This window comes from Hibiscus syriacus, unplaced genomic scaffold (assembly GCF_006381635.1).
Source record: "Hibiscus syriacus cultivar Baekdansim isolate YM2019G1 unplaced genomic scaffold, ASM638163v2 tig00110057_pilon, whole genome shotgun sequence".
Classification (NCBI taxonomy): Eukaryota; Viridiplantae; Streptophyta; class Magnoliopsida; order Malvales; family Malvaceae; genus Hibiscus; species Hibiscus syriacus.
Window position 1 is genome coordinate 2053054 of NW_024062581.1, and position 18473 is coordinate 2071526.

At 35.0% G+C, this 18473-nt stretch overlaps 1 protein-coding gene across 2 annotated transcripts; it reads right to left on the minus strand.

Moving 5' to 3' along the window:
* Nucleotides 1-2321: 2321 nt before the first annotated feature.
* LOC120214337 (FAM10 family protein At4g22670-like) lies at nt 2322-6141 on the minus strand. Of its 2 annotated transcripts, none has more exons than XM_039212259.1 (11): nt 5966-6141; nt 5821-5878; nt 5572-5721; nt 5404-5491; nt 5254-5334; nt 5043-5107; nt 4640-4780; nt 4102-4218; nt 3813-4016; nt 3535-3592; nt 2322-2647 (listed from the first exon to the last, which is right to left on the minus strand). In XM_039212259.1, exons 1-11 carry the CDS (start codon nt 6073-6075, stop codon nt 2550-2552), a joined length of 1170 nt encoding a protein of 389 aa, XP_039068190.1. In that variant the 5' UTR covers nt 6076-6141; the 3' UTR covers nt 2322-2549. The 2 variants fall into 2 exon arrangements, with proteins under 2 accessions (XP_039068190.1, XP_039068189.1); XM_039212258.1 differs by having other exon boundaries at nt 2335-2647; nt 5572-5724; nt 5966-6140.
* Between the last annotated feature and the right edge of the window lie 12332 nt (nt 6142-18473).

An 18473-nucleotide genomic window follows, 5' to 3' on the forward strand; every position in this document is an offset into this window, starting at 1 on the left:
AATTTTGTTTTACACAACAGTGGAGTAAGTCCGGTTAAAAGATGAGGACTGCTATCTCATTATTAAAAGGGAAATTTGCTTTGTTGAAGAAAGGTGGGGGTGGTTGTTTCAAAAGAGATTATTAATGGAAACGTTTTCTAATTTTAATTTGATAGAGATAATCCTAACGGGTTCAAGACTAGAGATGTTGTGAAGGGTGCAAGTGACCTCTGGATATTCAAGGTTGTGGGAATGTATAACCTTACGTGGGCACAAATAACCTTGAGGTAGGTCGTGAAGGCTGGTGATCAAGCCGGGCAGTTAAAAAGAATAGTAAACTACATAAATGACTACATAACTATGGTCCAGGTTACGAAATGACAATCATTTTTAAATTTGTGACAAATATACCATTGAACTATTTAAATAAGTTCAAAATGATCACACGACGTTAACATTTAACGGGTTGTTTGCATGGCAGCCAAAAAATTGGTATAATTAGGGCATGGGTCCTTGTAAAGTTACATATTTATGGAACTGGCACCCTACTTTGTTTTCTTCCATTTTTGTTACTACTTGTATATGATTTGTTTCCTTGGATTTTCATTTAATGCAATTTGATCCTAATTTTGTTTTTAATTTGTCTAATGCCTTAATTTGAGTATTAACTTTAAAATCTTTTATTCTAGTCATGTATTAAATTTGTAGATTAAATCCCATAGATTTTATAATTAATCAACTTGATCACCAAGATTTAACTTTAATTCTTAATTTTTAATTAGGTCCTAATTTCAATTTAATTTAATAAATTTATTTCTCCAATCAAATTGCGACACGTGTCAAAATCTTATGATTATAATTTGAATATTAAATATAATATATATATATATATATATATATATATATATATATATGTCGTTAATTATAAAATAATATTTATTATACTTTGAATATTAAATTATGTTTTAATGATTTCATATATATATATATATATATAATCATTAAAAATTAAATATGAAAACAGTAAATTTAGTTTAAAAAAATAAAATCTTAAATCAATTATAAATAAACTACTAGATTTATTTTAATGATTTAAGTGTGGTCATGTTCTCAATTAACTTAATATATGAAACATTAATTATATCATATTATTTATTAACTATATTATGCCAATTTTATCTCCCTAACATCATAATAATTTCATAATTAATAAAAATTATCTGACTTCACCATGAGCACTCCCCAACATAAGCAGCAAACTCATGTATATCAAAGTAAATATAGGAGAGGAAGAAGATGATTGTGAAAATATGTTTGAATTCATATTTTATTTGCTTGAAAAATGATCTCACATCTAGGTTCTTATCTTTTGTACGTTTTATAGTTTAGTCACTCTCTTTACTCCTTCGAAGTCCTACCACTAAGGATGTTCAAAATCGAGTACACATGTTTTCGAGTATCTGAAGTACTAGGTACTCGAAATTTTCGGATATCAAAATTTCAACTCGTGTCCTGGTCAATTACATCCGAGTACCCGTACTTTCGGGTCACATGTACCCGTATTTTTTTTATTTTTTTAATTGTCATATAAACACCTTCGTTAAATGTTAACGTCATGTAGTCACTCTGAACCTATTTAAATAATTCAGTGTTATATTTGTCACAATTTTAAAAGTGATGATCATTTCATGACCTGACCTATACTTATGTGGCCATTTATGTAGTTTACCCTAAAAAGAAATATTCATACATAAACCACGTGAAAATTTTATTCTACATTTTTAACTCAAAATATTCCCATAATTTTGTTCTACGTTTTTAACAAATATTAAAACTCCTTAAATCTTAAATAAATAAATAAAAACTATATAAATATTATTATTATTATTATTATTATTATTATTTTAATTAAAAATATGATATGCGTGTATACTTTTAAATTACTAATGAGTTTTTTCAAATCGAATATGAGATGATCCATTCCAGTTCATTAAAAACTAGAAGCAAATACACTAAAATCGATCAAATACACTAAAATCAAACGTCGATCGATATTTGACCAAATCAAACACGTGACTTATTATTTACCTACCTCATTTACAGCCTTAACGTCACTGAATGACATGTGAGACCCTAATCATAGGTTGAACTACACATTATGTATGATTTGATTTTTTTTCTAAATTCAAAAATAAATTTAAGAACGGATTTTAGGGGAAAACATATCAAGCATAAATTTCATAAATAAATTTTGTAAGTTGGATTTTACCTTTGAGCCCCCTGTTTTTTAAGTCTATTCCAACATAATAGCAGCCAGGTTGAATAAAAGCCAATGCAAAACATTCGCAAATAATATTATATAACGACGGGGAAAACGACCCTCGCTACTTCTTAACTGCATAAAGTGATGGGGATTTAAGAAACCAAAAGTACAAAATCCTACAACTTATAACACAAACTACCAACACAACCACCATGCGAGCGGATTTACCAAACGGAACATAGTTTCCTTCAGAGACGAACACAACATGAATATTTCCCCCTACAAATTGACAATTCGGAAAACCGTCCTACTTTGGTCCTGCAAATTTGCTCATCATCTTGGTAATTATTGGAGCCACCTTGGGATTTGCTTGATGCTTTGCTAGATTAGCAGGATTCTTCATCACTGCAAAGCCATTCAAAACATTCAATAAAACTGTCAACAGGCATTCATGTACGAAATTCTGTTGCATTGAAAACCTAGAATTTCACGAGAAAATACATTTCGGTTCCCAATCTCTATTGTGCATTGCATGCTTAAAAACCCCAAATGGTTTGAATGAACAGGTGAAATAACCCAACAATGTCGCACTCGAATGAACAGAAAGCATGCATTGAATATCTATCCAACACTGCTGATGCAAAGTCGCTCTAAGCATACAGATCGCCAAAAATGATGTCACCAAAGGAAAAGATAGCAGTGTGAACTATTCATACTTTGGTTTCCATCTAGTCATTTGATACAAACAACCAAGATCATGGATCATCCAAGCCTGAAGGTTGGCTGGCTTTATGGCAATAAAAGGAAACTTGCAAATTACCAAAAGCATTTTCGAAAATGCATAAACTGAAAAAATCAGGACAAAACTCCAGTAGTGACAAATTATTTACCAAGTTGCAACAAATTTTCCCTGATCAATTTTAGATTGACTAATCAAGATATCCAACACCAAAAAATATGTCAAGTGCATGTAAAGTCGGACATGATTATACTTCGGCACACAACATCTGTGATAATCTCAATAAAGCCTCGGCCAACTATTTGGAGTTCCCTATAAGAGACCCATTATGCTATGTATCCTGATAGAATAGTGTATCTGCTAAACACTACGTAGTATAGAAAACTAAGATCAGCTTAACCAAACATGTTCCCAAGTTTTCATGGCAAGCATAGACCAAGTTAACTGAAAATGACAAATGAAAGAATACTCCATAAATTGCAAATGTAGGAGGAGAGGAATGATGCATTAATGACTGCATGTATAAAATTAGTAAACGTAGTAAAATGCTTACCATCTTGAAGTGCAGCCATGACTTCTGGATCACTAAATGCTGACATCATTTCAGGATCCTGAAGACAATAAGATCAGAAACCGCATAAAAAAATTATAATAACAATTCACCTTCTCCAGATATTTAGCAAGCAAATATTAGTGCGTAAAATATATTTTTCTTATCATCCCAACCAAAAATAACGTGAAGAATATCTAAATCACGATAGCATATACAAGCATGACAGAGTTGATTGCTATAAAATTAAAAGGCAAGTTCCATAGTACATTAGTACTTACATTCAATATTTTGCTAAAATCAACATTTCCAGGCATCCCACCTGGCATGCCTCCAGGCATACCTGCAGGCATTCCTCCAGGAAAACCTCCGGGCATCCCACCAGGAAAACCTCCAGGCATCCCACCCGGGAACCCACCAGGCATGCCTCCAGGTTTTCTACTGGAGGATGATTGCTCCTGCTTCTTCGCCTTCTCATATTCAGCCTTGAGTATAATATAGAATGTAAGCAGAGTCAAAGAAGATAATAATAAGGCAATATTATCAGAGGATAAATGACTATTAAATTACCTGAGCTTGAGCACGACGACGACGTCTCTCACGCTCAATCTTTCTCTCTTCTCTCTCTTTGCGCAATCTATCATATTTCCGACGGTGTTCCTCAATGCGATGCGCATTGGGTTCAACCTGTTTAATCAATGAGCCAATGTGAGCTCTCAAAGTAGGAATTACAACAACAGGGGTCCTGTTGCTCATATTTAGTGATGCAGGTGCGGCCAAAAATGGCTACATTGGTGGCAGAGAATCACACTCCTATTTTATGCTAAATTGGGGAAAAGCTTGCTCCTAATGTTTCAGATTAGGATCAAATCACTCAATTAGAAATATAAAGGCAAGAGACCTTAGATAAGATAGGTTAACTCGTGCAAGCCTATTGTATAGAGCTCTGATGGTATGGGTAAACTCGTGCAAGCCTATTTACAGACATTCACTTTGTAGGGAAAGAGAAATAATCTGATGAATTTACAATAATACTACAGATGTACTAAATCACATGACAAGACGCATGGATTGAAAATTCCGAAGAGAAGGACATATAAAAGCAGACCTTCTTTAGTACACTGTTTATTTCGTCATCATAATCCAACTTTGATGCCATGTGCAGATCCTTTGCAGCATCTTCCCATTGCCCAAGCATTGCTCGTGCAATGCCACGAGACTTGTAGCCCTTAGCAGAATCTGGGTTAATCTGCAAGACATAAATGAGGATAATTAAAATAAATCTCCTTCTCCAATATGACCTTGCCATTTCCAAGATAACCAGAAAACACAAGGGAAAAAATACAGAACACAACATTGTTCGACATGAACCATTACATATAGTTTTTGAATGACCAAAATAAAGCAAGACACCTAGAACAAAAGATATACAATTACTGTGAAGCAATTTATCATACAAGGAGGTAAAAAACTGCATTCATACTAAGTCAAACAGCAATGCTTATACAAACCTCCAAAGCGGCATTGGCATCTCGAATAGCAGCATTGGGCTTTTTCATCTTAATGAAAACACTGGCTGAAAGGAGAAAAAACACCAAGCAGCTGAATCATTCTAACAAATATAAGAATCTAAAAAAAACGAAACGAAACAGAGCATCTGACTTGCTAAATAACAAATAAAAGTTGAAAGGGAGCATGACAGTCTAAATAACAAACACTAACCTCGTGTTCCATACATGATAGCCGATGTTGGATTCAGCAAAATCGCCTGTGTCAGATGGTCAATAGCTTCCTCTAAATTCCCTGCATTACAATGATTCAGCAAAATACAAATTCAATAAATAAATAAATATCAAGTTCTGATTTATTTGCCTTCAGAAATTGCCTCCATAGCTTTGAACTTAGCAGACTGCGAAGCATCACGGTTTTCATCGGTAACCTCCACCGAAGGGTCACCCATCTGCAAACACCAAAAAACAACAGACTGAGAAATAACTGAAATAAATTAAACCAGAAATAAAGTGTTAGATAGGATAATACCTTCTGCGGAGTATCATTATCAGGCTCAACCGTTTCACCTTCTAGCTCGATATCTGATTCAATAATCTCCTCTTCTTCCTCCTCCTCTTCTACATCAATTTTCTCACCTCCCTCCGCCATTTCCTCGTCACTTTCCTCCACCACATAACTCTTCTATAAACCAAAATCCCCATTTAGATTAGTAATTTTAGTTTTGCAGAAAAAAGGAACGAGAGAAATGCGGGAGTTAATTAGTGTTAGAACGGTTACCGATTTGGCCTCGCTGGCTCCATGGTTGTCAGATGAGGATGGAAGCTTTGCTCCAAGACTAACAGTGAGAGATTTTTCTTGTTATTAACGACTGAAACAAGGAGAGATTGAGAGTTGAAAATTGAAAATTGAAAATTGAAAATACCTTTCGATATAATCGCGGAAAAAGGAAAGGGAAGGATCATTGAGAACGGAAGGATTAGATTTGCAGAGCTGGATGAACTTCTTGAGCTCGCTCAATTTCGCCGGATCCATTGGGTTTTAATTTCTAGAGAGGTTGTTCGCTTAGGGGTTTTTGTTTATCTGTCACATATGAAATGCATCAACGGCGCCCAGCGCACATTAATAAATAACACTAATGCAGTGGATGAATCATCAGACGCTCTTCTTCTAGTACCTTCTACTAGGGATCGGATCGCCTTGTGTTCAATAATAAACAAGGGTAAACTACGCTTTTAACACTTACACTATTACTTTTGGTTCGTTTTAGTACTAAAATTTTCATTTTTTTCAAAACTATATTTGATGTTTAGATTTGTCGACATCATTTTTTTGCCTGTTAGGGTAAAAATAGCTCGACTTGAGAAAAATAATGGATTTTTGGAAAATATTTGTGAAATATTGATAGTCATCACAAACCATTTCAGGTAATTTTAATAAAATATTTTTATTTTATCAAAAATACCAAATTTTATTTGAAATTGCGTTTGGAAGTTATGCATGGGGAAAGATTAGCACCTCACAATGCCCAAAATTAGTATCTAATCGATTAACCTATATTTAAAAATTGAGAATTTTGAGTTCGATGTTTTTATTTAATTTGAAAATTATTATGCATGCAAACTTGGAAAATGATGTTGATTTTCCAAGACCAATAATGATCACCCTCAAGTATTTATGCGAAAAGCTTCGTTATTGATCTCAATTAATAAACATTGCCTTGAAGATTAAGAAATCATGATGCATGCTCTTTTTTTTTTAAATGATGTTGATTTACTTCGAGAATTATCTTTGGTCACCCCAGGCATTTATGCAAATGATACACTATTAGCTCACTAATAAATGAACATTGCCCTACTTTTGAAATTAAAATGCAATCAAACAATTCATTATTGAACATAGTAATACTAAGTGGATTAATTAAGACTTTTCTCTAACTTAAAGTGTCAAATTTTGAATTTTAAATGACCTAAATGATTAAACCTAAAAATATATGCTCTAATATTAACCTAAATAATTAAACCTAAAAATATAGGCCCTAATAGAAAGGTATTTCGAATTAATGAAAGACGTGACTAAATTAAAATTAATATACAATAATTCATCCAAATTAAAATAATTAATAAAACTCATATTGGGATGAAAATGTAAAATTACAGGTAAATATGAGGGACTATAATGTGGTTTTTCATTTTTAACTAGTAATTCAAAGCATGGAAAACAAAAGGGTAATTCGTGCAATAAGGCCATCAAATTCGAAATAAATAAAATGAACTTGAAATTAAGGATTATAATGTAAATATCTGACAAATGTTTGGGGACTTGATAGCAATTAAGTCTTAAACTCTTAGTATTTAAGGTTTTTTTATATTTGCTCATTTGTAACCCCAACTCTAATAAAAACACTCTCGTCCTTTGTTTTCTTTTTCGTCTCTCTCTTTCTCCTCTCATCCTCGCCATACGATACCACATCCTAAAACCTAAAGAACCGCCCGATCAGCCATCGCCCACGGTGGTCTGCGAAGCCAATAGTCACCCCTAAATGACCTAAACTCTTCGTTTTCCTCTTATAAACTTAGATCCGAGGCTAAATTCAAAAAACGGTGCCCCAAAAAACCCAAAAGCTTCCCTGACCCTTTGGTTTCTTTAACCTCCGGTGAGATCCCGGATGGCAAGGTTAAGCCGAAGAAACCCCCTCCGTTGGGTTCAGACTGCTCCGATAAGGTACAAAAGCACTCATTTTTCTTTTTTCTTTTTTTGTGTTTGAATATGAAAGTAAAACAATCGGAATGTTGAAATAATGAAACAAAGAAATACCTTCTGAAAATGTTGTGTGCTGCTTGTGGTTGTTTCGAATAGAAAAAGTAGAAGAGTCTTGTTTTCTATTGCTTTCGAATGGAGGGAGAGATCCCTCTATATGCATTTCAGAGAGGATTTTATAGAACCCCTTTAAATTATAAAAAAATAAAAATAAAATGGAAAAGCTTCCTCCTCCCTAAAAAATCTTTTTCTTTACAGATTATATCAAGAAAAGATGGTGTGAAGCTTGGTGATGGTTGGAGCGTTTGTTGCTGATCAGATAGGCTTGGCAGCAGCTATAGATGGCAGGCGATGGTGGCAACAGTTGGGGCATTGAATACCTCAGATATTAAGGTAGCATTTGGTTGGCATGAATCCTTGGAATTAGGGGGAATTGGAATTCAATTCTACCACTTTCTCATGTTTGGTTCAAGTTTTCTAAGGGAATTGGAATCCCTCATGACTTTAATTTTCCATGAGGGAAAGTGAATTCCATCTAAGAATGGATGGAATTCAATTCCCTTGTTGGAGGGAACTGAAATTTGACCATACTACAATCATCAATCTTTTGGTAACTTATTCATATATTGAATAAAAATATTTTTTATTATTTCGGGTCGGGTCGGGTTGGGTCGGGTGAAACTTTATTTTTGTCGGGTCGGGTCGAGTTCGGGTTTAGGGTGAAAAATACCCGACTCGAAAATATATATAATTTTACCTTATATATTTAGGAATAATTACAATAATACCCCTCTATATATAACTTTTGTCAATTAAGTCACTGTTTTTATTGAATAAAAATAATTTTTTACTATTTCGGGTCGGGTCGGATTTCTAATTCATATATTCGGGTTGGTTCGGGTGAAACTTTATTTTGGTCGGGTCGGGTTTAGGGTGAAAAATACCTGACCCAACCCAAAAAATATATAATTTTACCTTATATATTTAGGAATAATTACAATAATACCCCTTTATATATATATATATATATATATTCCAATTAAGTTACTGTTTTTATTGAATAAAAATAATTTTTTATTATTTCGGGTCGGGTTTCTAATTCATATATTCGGGTCGGGTCGGGTGAAACTTTGTTTTGGTCGGGTTGGGTCTCGGATGAAGGTTCCCTTATTCTCGGGTTGGGTCGGGTGGACCAAAAACCCGACCCAACCCGACCCATGGCCATCCCTAATTGGGATAATTTTAACTTATGATATTTATTAGCATGATTTTTATAATTTATTGAAATGAATAATCAATCAATAAAATTAAAATTTAATTTTTTTTAAATTTTTATAATATATTGCTACATGTAATTTATAAAACAATCTAAAATTAAGCAAAAAAACAAGAAGGGAAATCTTGTCATTTTACATTACTGAAATCAAATTCATCTGACATGTCTACGAACCAAACAGAATATGGAATTGGGGAATTGGATTCCAATTCAATTTCCTTCAAACCAAACAGAATATGGAATTGGATTCCAATTCCTGACAGATTTCAATTCCTTCATAGATTCCAATTCCCTCAAAAAAACATTCCAGCGAACCAAACGCCACCTAAGGGATTTTAGTCCCTTTTTTTTGTCTGACCCTTTTTTGTACTTATTATAATAATAATAATAATAATATAGTAAATATTTTTGGGATAAAAATGGTGATTACATGTTTTTGTTTCATTTTAATACCTTACATACAGTTAAAAACTTAACAGACAGACTTGTTGGTCGTTTTATCTATAGTCGTCGGTCATCACATTCGTCGGTCGATGAATCCTAAACTTTTCAGTCCGTATTATTTCTATCCCTCAACACGATTCCAATTTCTATTTCACCGGAAAATATCGCAATCTTCTTAAATCGACGATGGACTCTTCAATTTTTTCATCATTCGATCTCCATGGTCCACCGTTCGATGGGCCTGAAACTTGACTATGTTGGTTGAATCATCATTCTCTCGTGGTCTATCGTTTGTGATGATCATCCTTCCATCGGAATTATATTATGTCAGTCTGTCCGTTAAATTTTTAATGGTGAGGTACTAAAATAAAACAAAATTTAAAAGTTAAGTAAGTTTTTGAAAAAAAAATAAAAAAATTAATTACTAAAACAGATCAAAATCGATAATTTAGATACCAAACGTGTAATTTATCCTATAAACAAATGAAATTACTAAATAATGTTATTATATTTTTCACGGCCCACAGGGTTTATCTATCTAATAATCAAAAAAATAATTTCGTCAAATTATATATCTGAAAAATTTGAGTTCGTAATCTTGATTGTAAATCAAATTATTTAAATTTAAATATAGATATTCTAAAATAAATATTCTATTAAGAAATTAAAAACAATTCTTTGAATTGGATATTTTTTAAAGTTATAGATGAAAATAAAAGTTATACTACGACATATGATATATTTTTAAATAAATCCTATATATCCTTTTTATAAGAGAAAATAATCCCAGTGACCAAAAATCTCATATAATATACGATTTTAATCAACTTTTTTCGGATTTGTCAAAATGACCAACAAAATCGCAATGCGATCGCTAATTCGCAACGCGATCTCCATTATCGCAAATCAGTTTCCAGATTCGCAACGCGATTATGACTATCGCAATGCGATTTTCTAATTTCACGTTGCGATTTTCCCAATTCGCAATGCAAATAAGTAAATCGCAATGCGAATTTGGAAAATCGCAACGCGATACTAACTATCGCAACGCGATAATAAAAAATCGCAACGCGATACTGACTTTCGCAACGCGATACTTAATTTCGCAACGCAATACTGACTTTCGCAACGAGATAATACATAATCGCAATGCGATTTTCAAAGCACCATTAGTATCGCAAAGAGTATTTTATTTTCAAATTCCAAACACGAATATTAATATATTGGAACACTGAACCGTCCACAGTATATCTCGTAATCGCAACTCATAACCTAAAACCTAAAATCACAACTCAGTCACATCTCTATCTCTCACTCTCTCACCCATCTCCGACGAAATCCGTCCCCATCTCCGGCGAAATCCGTCTATCTCCATCTCTCAGAGCCACCCTCACAATCAGAAATGGAAAATCAACCAAATCAACCACCGAGGGTTAGTTTTTTTAATTATTTTCTTTTTGAAATTTTTGCATTATTATTAGGTTTTTCATATTGAAATTGATGATAAGTTTACTGGTAATTTCAATAATAGATTAACCATTTCACTTAGATTGCTTATTAAATCAACCGAGAATCGCAACGCGAAATGAAAATCACAACGACAAAATCGCAACGCGATTTTATTCTCTCGTTGCGATAGTCAAATTCGCGTTGCGATTGTCATTTTCGTGTTGCGATTTTCATTTTCAGAAACTATTCTTCTTCTGCAAATTGAAACTTGAATGAATTGCATTACTTCAACCAAAAAACAAAGACAAATAAGAAATTCACAGTGTTGCAAATTTAAGTTTGAAGAATAAACTACTACTCTTTATGTTTATTATTGTTTTTAGTATATCTTCACAGTGTAGTTTTTGGTATATCTAACTTAGTATGTTTATTGTTTTTGTAAAACTTTTATTAGGCTCAATTGACCTTAAGAAATAAAGTCAGCCTGGCCAAAATAATTGCGTCGAAGCTTTCACCTGCACAAAGAAAAATGTTTGAGGATACTTGCTTCGGGCCATGGCAGAAAGTGCAACATCCCGGTGGAGATGCGATGTTGACACACCTGTTTCTTCAAACCATGACTAGCGATCTACCAGATACTATACAACGTCGTGATGAAGAGATATGGTTTGATTTTCCACCGGCGTATACGTGTTTTGGGAGGGAGGAGTTTTGCTTAATCACCGGTCTACGCTTCGGACACGATGATGTAGGTCGGTACACTAGACACATTACCCGCCCATCATGGTTATCCCGGGTTTTTCCTGAGCTGGAGAGGTCAAATCTACACATGGAAGACCTGACGAGATTATTGAATAAGAAAGATGGTTTTACTCAGATGGATGACGTCGATATTGTCCGAGTATGCCTTCTAATACTTTTGCATGCCGGCTTTTTAGGCAAAGAGGCCAGACAACCTATTCTGAATGATCTAATCAAATTGGTAGAAGACCTAAATGCGTGGAACCTATTTCCGTGGGGCTCGTATTTATGGAAAGCTACATGGAATAAGTTATCGTCTGCCTTGGATGATCGAAAAAGTTTGCCTGGCGATGGTTCCAAATACACTTTGACAGGCTTTATTTTGGCCTTTAAGGTAAAAATTTTTATATAATGTTTCCAAAATTATAAGTAATTATTTAACAATTACTAATGTTTGTTATTATATTGTTTGTAGATTTGGATATTTGAGGCTTTTCCCGCCATGAAGACATATGCAATAAAAACTTCAAATGATATTCCAGGGCTATTTCCTGGAAGAGGAAACGAACCTTGCAATGGGAAGATTTACTACAGTATACGACAATAAATAATGTAAGTTAACATAAATACTACCATATGTTTATAAACAAGTTATTACTAGTACACGTTTAACTTTGTTTGAGCTTTTATATTGTTAGGAGGCCAACACTCCATTACAGAGGCTGACACCCACGGAAGCTGAGCTTGCCACTGATTGGTGGCAAGCTAGTAAGCGTTTTTTTGATGGCACGGATGATGAGCAGCCTCCACTTCGGGAGCCATCACCTCACCCAGAGCCATCACCTGATCGACCCGACTATACATTTCCACAACGACAGCCATCACCTATTCTGTCACATCATCGAGCCTCTTCTCCACCATCACCGCAAGATAGGCGACCGGCAAAGATACCACGACGTTTATCTCCCTGTTCTCCACCTCCACCTCCACGGGATGAGTTAGGGGAGTTACGTGATGAGGTCAATGCCTTGCGTGAGGAGGTCGGTACTTTATGGTGCATGGCGTGTTGAGGTGTTACTTTACGCGGTGAGGTAGCCGCTCTACGTGAGATGGTAGCATCGTTGCAGAATGAGGTTCATACTCTACGCAATGAGGTAAGTTTAAGATTTTTCATATTTAACTTGATGATAAATTTACTCGTAATTTCACTTAGATTAACCATTTCACTTAGATTGCTTAATAATTTCATTCAGTTGCTGCCAATACTGCTAAACTGTTTTTGTTAGTATTTGTTTTTGGTTTTGTTTTTGTCTTTTGGTTGAAGTAATGAAATCCATTCAAGTTTCAATTTGCAGAAGAAGAATAGTTTACTTTCGCAACACGAAAATGACTATCGCAACGCGGAAATGGCTATCGCAATGCGAAATGAAAATCGCAACGACAAAATCGCAATGCGAAATGAAAATCGCAACGACAAAATCGCAACGTGAAATGAAAATGGCAATGCGATTTGTGTTTCGCGTTGCGATTTTGTCGTTGCGATTTTTATTTCGCATTGCGATAGCCATTTCCGCGTTGCGATAGCCATTTCCGTGTTGCGATAGTCATTTTCGCGTTGCGAAAGTAAGTTTCGTGTTGCGAAAGTAAACTATTCTTCTTCTGGAATGTTTATATATGTTGTCCTTTTAAATGTTTATTTAAGTGCTTACTTCTGGAATGTTATCTGATGCATTTTGTGAACTATGATAGAATAATGACTTGGGTGAATACAATGCAAGTTTGAAACATATTTGTCTTTGTTTAATATCATTTCTGTTTATTTACTGATTTATGTATTAATTTTTTTTTAGCGGCCCGATAAGGTGGATGCTTTACGTCGGGTTTTCCTTGCACGACGGAGTTCACGCATCAGATGGCGTGCACGTGCTATTACGTCTCCGTTCACCCCAATGGTGCAAAGACTCCGCAAGAAGAAGCCCGACTCACCTGTCATCCCTCAAGAGTCCCCTCCAATCGTTCAAGAGGCCCCTATCATCCCTCAAGAGTCCCCCCCACCGTTCAAGAGGCCACTGTCATCGTTGAAGAGATCCCTCTCACCATTCCAGAGCCCGATTCAAATGGGGTAATATATCGAATTATTGAGAAACCCCCACCGTTGCCGAACATGATGGATGAGAGTTGGCTCTCGTATGAGTTACCGGCTAGTACCCTTCCGGTATCTGAAGTGGAGATGAGACAACTACCGGAAACAATTCTGGATAATACCCTTTGTGCTAAGACCGCAGTTGATTTTTATCTACATGAGTGGAGCCAAGGGTGTTACACTGACATAAGCAAACTCAACGATGAGATGTATTTTTTGCTTAATCGGTCTTGGTGGGGTGTGTTATTAGGGGTTGAAGACAGTGGCTATTTCGATGGGGAGGTAAGTCTTATATTTGTCTTATATATGATTTTGATTAATTTTTTTAAAAATTAATGTAATTCACTAATATATGTCTTTTTTTTTGTAAAACAGCATATCAATGCGTGGGTGTCACGTCTTCTAATAATAAGGAAGCTTAGGAAAAATAAAAAAAAATTAGCGATATACAATAATGCCGGCGGCTTTTCACGCAGTTCACTTGAAGAATCAACGAGATGAATCATTTTCGTTGGGCAATGGACAAGCTAAACTTTATCCTGCATGGTGGGAGGTCGATAAGGTTAGTGTTTATTTTTTAAATTTTTTAAATGTGTTCATAAATAAGTGCGCAAATAAATGAATTATTACTTATGATTGTAGGTGTTTATCCCTATTTTGGAACGTCGTCATTGGCTTCTCGTCCAACTTCAGCTCCCATCCCTGAAGATAATAGTATATGACAGCATGATAAATTACATATCACTGTCTGATTTGAGAGATATTATCAAGGGATGGAGCTCTCATTTGGCTAAATTCTTGGATGGGATTAATTATTGGACTCATTCTGGACACAAGAAGCCAAAGAAGTTCAATGTCACAGTTGTCAGAGACGAGACCGCACCACAACAATCATCGGGAGCCAGAGGGGATTGTGGTCCTCTCGTATGCATGTGCTTGGCGCGTTTGACGACGGGAAACACAGAGTTTCTACCTCTCACCGATAGAGATAGAGCTGCAGTAGGCTTGTGGTTTCGGCATTATATGGCTAGAGCGATATATTCGAGACGCTGCCTACCTGCATCCGCGTTATGAAAGTATCCATTGTTAATTGGTAAGTCAAATGCAAGTTTTGTTAACATATATACTCCTTTTGGTTTGAAAATGTTTGGTTAAGTACCTAGAATTCAATAATTTGTTGTTTGTAGGTTTTAGATGTGTAGGAAGTCTTGTTTGAGCAAATGTTTGGTTTCTGCAGGTTAATCCTTAAGTGAGCTGCGTGAAACGGATGTATGGGTGCAAAAGTTGATTCATTGATTCAATAATTGATGAGGAAATAAGAATTATTATTATTTTTTGATTGTTTAATTGATTTGTAAAAAATGATTTGTAAATGTTGATTTGTTTAATTGATGTGTACATAATTCTTATTTGTGCTTGTTTAATTGATTGAAATGTAATAGTTGATTTGTTGATTTTCAATCTGCATTATGTTGAAGGCAAAACAGACTATCGCAACACGAAACTGACTATCGCAACGAGAGAATCACAATGCGAAATGAAAATCGCAATGCGAAATGGCTATCGCAACGATAAAATCGCAATGCGCTTTTCATTTCGCATTGCGATTTTCTCGTTGCGATAGCCATTTTCGTGTTGCGATAGCCATTTACGCGTTGCGATAATCATTTTCGCGTTGTGATTTCCCCGTTGCGATAGTCAAATGAATGTCTAATAAGTGATAACAACTGAACAGATCATAGCAATGTTCAAACTCAAGTTACTAATACATGCCTAACTGCAAATGTTAAAAGTGCACACATAAAATACATATAATACAACGTTTGCATTTAAAAATCACCTAAGTTAACAATCCCAAAAGGTGAAGCCGGTTGTGATTGGGATTTTGAAGATGATTGCGATTTTCAGAATCTCGTTGCGAAAGTCAGAATCGCGTTGCGAAAGTCAGAATCGCGTTGCGAAAGTCAGTATCGCATTGCGATTTTCCAAATTCGCATTGCGATTTACTTATTCGCATTGCGAATTGGGAAAATCGCAACGCGATACTTACTTTCGCAACGCGATACTGACTTTCGCAACGCGATTCTGACTTTCGCAACGCGATTCTGACTTTCGCAACGAGATTCTGAATATTGCAACCAGATAATACAGAATCGCAATGCGATTTTCAAAGTTCGCAACACGTTTTAGTTTCACAACACAAATTTTTTGTGTATATATCTACGTAGCAACAACAACTCATAACCTAAATCCCTAAATCGCAACTCATTCCATCTCCATCTATCACTCTCTCCGGCGACATCCGTTCATACATCCTTCCTCATCCGGCAACAGGTCTTAGTTTTGCAGCTCGTTTGTTTAGTAAATTAATTTACAACCATGAAATCATCTAATGTTGATCATGTTTGGATAGATTTGTGTTTTGGAGGGTCATGGGAGAATGTTCATGGTGTTTTACAATATATGCCTTTACCCATGAATCTTCAACTAAAACTGTCATTAAAAAAGTTAACTTATGAAACTCTAATGTTACGTGTTTCAAAGAAATTGAATTTAGAGCCCCTAAGTGGATTTAGGCTATCTTATCAGAGAAATGGTAAAGTTTATTTGTTAACCGACAATGAATATGTTGAACGATTCATTACTTACATTAGTGTTTCAAGTGATGATGTTACATTGTATGTTGTTGAACCTAGAAGTAGTATTGTTGGGTCAGTAGCGGGTAGTAATCAACTAAGTTTTTCTCAAAACCCACAACCTTTCTCTAATCCAAATCCCAATCAACTTTCAGCACCAAATTCCGGTTTTCGTATTGACCAATTAGACGATGATGAGACAACAGAAAAAATTGTGAGTACTAGTCAGTATTCGAAATTTGATCTTGGTCAATACCCGGACTTTGATATTGGTCAATACTCGGATTTTGATGATGTTTCAGAAGAAGAAAGAGACCCTGCGTGTAATGATTTTGATATTGGTCAATACCCGAATTTTGATGATGAAACAACCATTGCCGAGGAAGATATTGTTGATGATAATGAGGAGGAAGTTACGACTATGAATGAACATGTTGAACATCCATTCTGTAATTCATATAATCCTGAAGAAGAAAAAGAAGAAGAAAAAGTCCCCGAAGAAAAGAAAATTCCACGGGAGTATAACTTGAATATGCCAGAATTACTTCAGATACCGGAAGAAGAGTTGGTAAAGAAAGCAGTTGATTGTTACACAAAAGTTATTCGTATCAAGAAAGATGATTGTTTTGATACAAAGGAAAACTTGAAGATAGCTTTGTATACGAAATGTGTGGAAGATGGCTATCAACTAAAAGTTAACAAATCAAGCAAAGATCATTTCGAAACAAGGTGTATGATTGACAAAAACTGTACGTGGCGTATGATTGCAAAGAGGATAAAAGATTGCGAAATGTTTCAAGTTAGGACTTTTATTGATAAACATACATGTTCAAGAACCCAAGTTTTTCCTCACCATAGACAGGCAAACAAAAAGGTGTTAGGTGGTTTTCTGGCTAAGTTAATGTTTTTGAATGACAGGGTATATCGGGGACATGAAATTATGACTGACATGAATGCTCGGTTCAAGATTAGTATATCATATTCTCAAGCTTGGAGAGCCAAATGTTATGCCTTGGAATTGTTGAGGGGGTCGCCAGAAGCATCGTTTTCCCAACTGCCGGCTTATTGTCACAATTTAAAGCTGAAAAATCCTGGGTCGGTAACTCATATCAAAACAGATAGAGATGGACGCTTTGAGTTGCTGTTTATCGCCATTGGTGTTGCGGTTAGTAAATAAATATAATTATGTTGACTCATTTTTGTTAGTTACATGCATTTCACATTTAAATGATTATATTTCTTGTGTATATTTTTTTGTAGATTCATTCGTTTATTACTTGCATGCTCCCAGTTATTATAGTTGACAGAGCACATTTGAAAGGTCGATACCTTGGAGTAAACTTATTAGCAGTAGCCATGGATGCTAATAATGGGATATTGCCAATAGCTTACGGGGTTGGCAAATCTAAAACCTCTGATTCATGGACATGGTTTATGGGGCATATTAGGGATTGTATAGGTCCTATTAGCAATCTGACAATCATATCCGATAGGGTAAACTCAATTGACAACGCTGTTAGAAGGTGTTTCCCAGATGCTTTTCATGGACTTTGTGGTGTTCATTTGTATAGAAATCTAAAATCAAGGTCTGTTGGTATAAAAAAGCACAAATGGACATACTGGAAGGCTGTAAAAGCTTATCGGGAAGTGGATTTCAATAAGCATATAAACTGTTTAAGATGTGTTTTGCCTCAGTGTTCTCAAACACTAGAAGATGTCGGGTTTGAAAGATGGTCAAGAGTACATCAACTTGGAGCAAGATATGGTTTCATGACGTCTAATAGTGCAGAATCAATCAACGCTCTAAGTTGTCATTCCCGGAAATTACCCATTACTATGTTAATGGAGTTTTTTCGAGCCTCTATTCAACAGTGGTACTACAAGAAAAGAAACCATGCAGGTATTATTTCTTTGAATTCGTAACTTATCATATATTTTACTAAGTATTATTTATTTAAATTTACAGGAACATTGGAACATCGTG